This window comes from Betta splendens, chromosome 11, assembly GCF_900634795.4.
Source record: "Betta splendens chromosome 11, fBetSpl5.4, whole genome shotgun sequence".
Taxonomy (NCBI): Eukaryota; Metazoa; Chordata; class Actinopteri; order Anabantiformes; family Osphronemidae; genus Betta; species Betta splendens.
The window spans coordinates 2,629,843-2,637,111 of NC_040891.2; the positions used below are offsets into that span (position 1 = coordinate 2,629,843).

Genomic DNA, 7,269 nt, shown 5'->3' on the forward strand with positions numbered 1-7,269 from the left:
TTTTGATGCCAGGCTACTTTAAAACAGCTCAATACATCATAAAAGCACAGTTGCATTGCCGTGGTTAAAACTAGTAATTCTACAGCCTGAAAAGCTCAAAAACGATGTTTTAGTGTTTCTGCATTGGTTTCTATCAGAACAGCCTCTAATGATCATGTTTTGATGCCAGGCTACTTTAAAACAGCTCAAAACATCATAAAAACACAGTTGCATTGCCTTGGTTTAAACTAGTTTTCTTATGGTCTGAAAAGGTCAAAAACGATGTTTTAGTGTTTCTGCATTGGTTTCTATCAGAACAGCCTCTATTGATCATGTTTTGATGCCAGGCTACTTTAAAACAGCTCAAAACATCATAAAAGCACAGTTACATTGCCTTGGTTTAAACTAGTTTTCCTATGGTCTGAAAACCTCAAAAACGATGTTTTAGTGTTTCTGCATTGGTTTCTATCAGAACAGCCTCTATTGGTCATGTTTTGATGCCATGCTACTTTAAAACAGCTCAATACATCATAAAAGCACAGTTACATTGCCGTGGTTTAAACTAGTAGTTCTACAGCCTGAAAAGCTCAAAAACGATGTTTTAGTGTTTTTGCTTTGTTTTCCATCATAACAGCCTCTATTGGTCATGTTTTGATGCCAGGCTACTTTAAAACAGCTCAAAACATCATAAAAACACAGTTGCATTGCCTTGGTTTAAACTAGTTTTCTTATGGTCTGAAAAGCTCAAAAACGATGTTTTAGTGTTTCTGCATTGGTTTCTATCAGAACAGCCTCTATTGGTCATGTTTTGATGCCAGGCTACTTTAAAACAGCTCAAAACATCATAAAAATACAGTTGCATTGCCTTGGTTTAAACTAGTGTTCTTAAGACCTGACAAGCTCAAAAACGATGTTTTAGTGTTTCTGCATTGGTTTCCACCAGAACAGCCTCTAATGGTCATGTTCTGATGCCAGAATACTGTCAAACAGCTCAATGCATTCTAAATGTACAGTTGCATATGTCTTGGTTTAAATTAGTGTGCTTATGACCTGAAAAGCTAAAAAACGATGTTTTAATGTTTCTGCATTGGTTTCTATCAGAACAGCCTCTAATGATCATGTTTTGATGCCAGGCTACTTTAAAACAGCTCAAAACATCATAAAAACACAGTTGCATTGCCTTGGTTTAAACTAGTTTTCTTATGGTCTGAAAAGCTCAAAAACGATGTTTTAGTGTTTCTGCTTTGTTTTCCATCATAACAGCCTCTAATGATCATGTTTTGATGCCAGGCTACTTTAAAACAGCTCAAAACATCATAAAAACACAGTTGCATTGCCTTGGTTTAAACTAGTTTTCTTATGGTCTGAAAAGCTCAAAAACGATGTTTTAGTGTTTCTGCATTGGTTTCTATCAGAACAGCCTCTATTGGTCATGTTTTGATGCCAGGCTACTTTAAAACAGCTCAATACATCATAAAAGCACAGTTGCATTGCCGTGGTTAAAACTAGTAATTCTACAGCCTGAAAAGCTCAAAAACGATGTTTTAGTGTTTCTGCATTGGTTTCTATCAGAACAGCCTCTAATGATCATGTTTTGATGCCAGGCTACTTTAAAACAGCTCAAAACATCATAAAAACACAGTTGCATTGCCTTGGTTTAAACTAGTTTTCTTATGGTCTGAAAAGCTCAAAAACGATGTTTTAGTGTTTCTGCATTGGTTTCTATCAGAACAGCCTCTATATGTCATGTTTTGATGCCAGGCTACTTTAAAACAGCTCAAAACATCATAAAAGCACAGTTACATTGCCTTGGTTTAAACTAGTTTTCTTATGGTCTGAAAACCTCAAAAACGATGTTTTAGTGTTTCTGCATTGGTTTCTATCAGAACAGCCTCTATTGGTCATGTTTTGATGCCAGGCTACTTTAAAACAGCTCAATACATCATAAAAGCACAGTTACATTGCCGTGGTTTAAACTAGTAGTTCTACAGCCTGAAAAGCTCAAAAACGATGTTTTAGTGTTTCTGCTTTGTTTTCCATCATAACAGCCTCTAATGATCATGTTTTGATGCCAGGCTACTTTAAAACAGCTCAAAACATCATAAAAACACAGTTGCATTGCCTTGGTTTAAACTAGTTTTCTTATGGTCTGAAAAGCTCAAAAACAATGTTTTAGTGTTTCTGCATTGGTTTCTATCAGAACAGCCTCTATTGGTCATGTTTTGATGCCAGGCTACTTTAAAACAGCTCAAAACATCATAAAAACACAGTTGCATTGCCTTGGTTTAAACTAGTGTTCTTAAGACCTGACAAGCTCAAAAACGATGTTTTAGTGTTTCTGCATTGGTTTCCACCAGAACAGCCTCTAATGGTCATGTTCTGATGCCAGAATACTGTCAAACAGCTCAATGCATTCTAAATGTACAGTTGCATATGCCTTGGTTTAAACTAGTGTGCTTATGACCTGAAAAGCTCAAAAATGATGTTTTAGTGTTTCTGCATTGGTTTTTAACTATACAGTTTGTAATGGTCATGTTCTCATGCCAGGCTACTTTAAAACAGCTCAATGCATCCTAAATGTACAGTTGCATATGCCGTGGTTTAAACTAGTTTCCTTTTGGCCTCAAAAACGATGTTTTAGTGTGTCTGCATTGGTTTCCACCAGAACAGCCTCTAATGGTCATGTTCTGATGCCAGAATACTGTCAAACAGCTCAATGCATTCTAAATGTACAGTTGCATATGCCTTGGTTTAAACTAGTGTGCTTATGTCCTGAAAAGCTCAAAAATTATGTTTTAGTGTTTCTGCATTGGTTTCTATCAGAACAGCCTCTATTTGTCATGTTTTGATGCCAGGCTACTTTAAAACAGCTCAAAACATCATAAAAACACAGTTGCATTGCCTTGGTTTAAACTAGTTCTCTTATGGTCTGAAAAACTCGAAAACGATTTTTTAGTGTTTCTGCATTGGTTTCTATCAGAACAGCCTCTAATGATTCTTATGTTCTTATGACCTAATGTAGTATATTTATGTATCATTGTCATATCATATCATTTACATTTACTTTTAGTAGTAAAATTGATTATTGCTTATGAGAGAAATACATAGAGTAGATGGGTTCGTGTGTTTGCTTAAACTGAGTTCACAGAGTCTGTCTTCGCAGAATCTGTTGTCTAACAATAGTTATCTGAGTTATTCAAAATGTCACGCCGACCTGGGAAAGGAACGGAGAGGTTGAAGCTGAGCCAGAGGGATCTGGGAGCCGGACAGATAACACGGCCCAGCGCCAGGACCTTCCAAGTAGCCTTATTTGGACATGTGGAAAGACTTTAGGTGGTGGTTATAAGCAGGCCTTCACAGGCTGGGGTTTTTCAGAGCGCTTCGCAGAGGGTCTGCTGGTAGCACACAGCGGACCTTTTCCGACCTCTCGGTTCTCTCTGCCGAGGAACAAGCAGGTGATTTCGGTCTCTGCCTCTCTTGTTATTACTCTTTTGTAATCGTTATCTGATTGATTTAATTTGTCATGTATAATAAATTTGTATGCTATTGATTTAAACTTCAAAGTTGAGTTCTTGTGAAATCTCTGTCGTGGTTGAAGAAAAAAGAAAATACACGACAGAAATTGGCGTCACTCCAAGCAGGCAGGAAAAGCTGGGTCTGAAGCCGACAGGTGCCCGACTGCACCCAGCCGAGACGACTCGTCACTGGTGGCCACAGGTGAGATGCGCTTAAATCTCTTACATGACGATTCTCTCTGTTGGGGGCAGTGTGGGCAAATGTTGGTTACATTAGAAGATTCTAAATTCTGATTCGGCTATTTCTAGAAAACAATCTGTGTGGGAATAAGCAGAGAGAGGCAGTGGAGAATTTGCTTGTATAATTTGCTGTATATAAATATAACTAACCAACTGCTTTATTTGTGTGCTGTGCTTTGCTCTCATTGTGGGGAAATAAAAAATGACATGGCCTATTGACCTCTAGACGTTGACTTAAATGTTGACTTAAGGCAGATGCGGATTGGACACTCTAATATTAAGGGTTTTGAAGTCTGTATTTGGTTAAAGTATATATAAAGGCTGTGTAAGTACCATAACTGATGCCGATGGCTTTGGCCCAACAGTGCTGAAGTGGCAAAATATATGCACATTTTTTCGCTGGACTGGACACTCTCTATTTACTCTTTCATAGGGTAGGAGCTGTATTATGCCATTTTAAAAAGCGTACACTAAATTTACAGGGGGGGGTGCGTAACAAGCATCAGGTTACGGTGCGGCCTCAGTGCATTAGGACATAGAGTGTGACCTTGTGCTACACATTCAATCAAATTTTGGTTTTAGGCACTGTAGGTTTATGTGCGTATGAGGAGACCTACATTAATTGGGACTGATCAATCCAAGTGTAGATTTTCTCATGAGTTGTGAGGCCTGAGAGACATAGGGAAATCAGTAAAAGCGCTTTCTGTGATATGCATATGAAGATGAAGTGTGCTGGCAATAATGTATGAAGTTTAATCAAGTGTGTATTTGTGTATATACGTATGTGAAGTTAAACGGCGTAATAGTTGCTTTTTGCTGATTTAAATTTGAGTAGGCTGGGTTGACAGCGGCTCCTCTACCCTCCGGTGCAGAAGGAGTGTGTGTGTGTGAGAGAGAGAGGAAAAGAGAGCAGGAGGGCGGGGGAGTGAGTGTGTGTGTGTGTGTGTGTGTGTGTGTGTGTGTGTGTGTGTGTGTGTGTGTGTGTGTGTGTGGACTAGAGACAGATCCCCGCTCCTCATACGTGTGTGTCTTCAGATGGTTGGGGGGAGCCGTTGGCTTGGTGCCAGGTGGCGACACAAAGTTGGGTTTAATTTTTGTTGTTGTTTAATACTTTAACATTTTTGATTGTCCTATATGGTGTTCACCTTTCTTTGTAATTTAATAATCATTTTGACGTAATCTGAGTATTTTAGTGCATTTTTGGTGACGACGTGTCCGCACTGTGGTTGAGGGTGGTCAAGCTGGTCTCGGAGTGTGAAGACCGCGGCTGCTTTGTTTATTAAAATAATAAAAAAGGGAGGAGTTGAGGCGCGGTCTCTGAATTGGGTGTGGAGGCGTCAGCTGTGTGTCTCTTCTGTTGTTTACGCTCCAGAGAGAGAGAAGTGTGTGTGTGCGTGTGTTTTACTGCTCAGAGCATTAAGCTCAAGGGTGTGTGTGTGTGTGTGTGTCGTACTAGTCCTAGCAGTAGGCTCGGGTGTGGGTGTGTGTGTGAGTGTGCATTGGAGAGACATAGACACATAGTTGGCAGACTGCAGTAAAGCCTTAGTTTTGTTCCTAATATTACTATTATTGTAACAGACAGCAGATAAACTTCACAACGTTTACTACGTCGTTTGAAGAGGAAGGAATTTTACTGTAACACTAACGCGTCTAAATTGGCTCAGAACCGTAAGAAGTGTGCTTCTCTAAGAGCAGACTGGAAGTACAAAGACTTTCAAGCCTCCATCTGTCTGAGGCTCCGCCTCACCCCTCCCCTGAGTTTTCACCAACTTTTCAGATCAGATGTATGTATGTATAGACTATTAGTGCCTGGTTAGTATTAGGTGAGAATAAATGTTAGTAATACAGTAGGTTAGAACAGAACCACAAGAAGGGGTTAATGCGATATACATGCTAGTGGACTAGTAGTGGTCTGCAGCGTGTTGGTTTTTGTCTGGTTCTAGGTTAACTAGGTTATTTGGGCAAAGGTAATAAACATTCCTCCATTTATATCAAAGGTCTTTTTTTGCTTACGCGGCTGTAGCACCTGCATTCTCATGAGCAAGACCACCATTTGTGACCTAATGTGGGTTAGGCACAGCATGTGACATCACTATCACGTTAAATCAAGTGTTTCAATTATGCTGATTTTGTGTAAACCTAGTAATATAAACAAAGCACATGATCAGCTCCAATAAGACGCTTATAATTTTTCTTCAGGAGTTGCTCTGAAGTGGGCGTTTCTGCAGTGGTTTGGTTTATCTCTGCATCAAACAAATCAAAACTTATCAGCTCAACAGTCACTAGGAATGATTATCGGGCCAGTTGCTTAAAACAGAGGTAAAACCAAGATACCCAGAAAGGAAGAGCGTCAAATTACAATTTAACTGTTTAATATCTATGTTGCTTTTCACTAACTAGGGGTCGTAAAGACAGGGAACTTACTTCAGTTATGAACACTGATTGGGATTAGTTCAGTTACAAGTATAATTAGGTGTAATTAGGGGTTGAAATCATATCTTCAGTAAAGGTACATATTCAATAATGAGATCTGTGGATGGGAACATGTCTCCAGTCGAGGTGTTGATAAAGGAAATTCAGAAATGCTCACAAATGGAGCAAGCAGACACATGAATCCACGTCGCCCTGGCCTTCAGAGGGGACATTTGATCTGAGGCAGTGTGCAGAGATGCAGGGTTTTATAAAAACCTATAAGATAAAAGACAAATCTGTAAAGCGAGGCCTTAAACGGGAAAAAGAAAATGCAGTGTTGCAATTGTTTATCAACTGTGCAAAAATGATGAGCAAAAAGACGACTCAATGTGGTGATAATCAAATTAATCAGATCTCTATAATTAAGTCTCTTTCAGATGCGTCCCAGACGGATGCAGAAGAAACAAAACCATTACGGACAAAGAAGCCAGTTCACCCTGTAGCTGATCTAGAAGGGACAGACAGGGCAGTGAAAAGGGATGAGTTGTTAGAACTACCCGACATTTATTTAAAAACAGAGAAAATTTCAATTGGAAATTCCTGCAGTGAAAGTGATCTGCGTGACAGAGCAATTCGATCACTGTGGGCTGAGTTAGATGAGGAATCAGTGTGTGTGGGTGACGAACGGGTAAATGAGGTTTCTGATGGACTTCCTCCGCTGGTCAAAGGGGCAAAGCGTCAAAATCTGCCCTGGCCTTCAAGACCGGAACAGAATGATATGAATGACACTGTGGGGCTTTGCAACTTGTCACTAGAGCAAATAACTGAGCATGTGATTCATGCTGTTGAGCTGCGTCAGAAGCAGGCAAAGAAGGCAGTGAAAGAAGCAACACGCCAGCAGCAGCGAGAAGAGGGGGAGAAAAGAGAGACGAGGATGGTGTCTGCTCAACCAGCCAGCGTGCCTCAGACCCCACCTACACCACCAGGCATGGCCACACCTCAGGTGATGTACATTCTACCAGGAGGGTGGACAAGACGACCTCCTATGAGGAGAGGAGGGTTCCCTGCAGACGAAGGCAGAGGAACAGGAGGCAGCCACAGAGGAGGCGTGAGATGCTACTGC

General features: G+C 40.3%; 1 protein-coding gene across 1 annotated transcript in view; it reads right to left on the reverse strand.

Annotated features, from left to right (window-relative positions):
- Window positions 1-4,126, reverse strand: part of LOC129604865 (piggyBac transposable element-derived protein 4-like) — an 11,243-nt gene extending 7,117 nt beyond the window's left edge. Inside the window, exon 1 of the mRNA XM_055512977.1 lies at window positions 4,068-4,126. Coding sequence (XP_055368952.1) covers window positions 4,068-4,126 — 59 coding nt within the window. The remainder of the gene's footprint in view (window positions 1-4,067) is intronic.
- Between the last annotated feature and the right edge of the window lie 3,143 nt (window positions 4,127-7,269).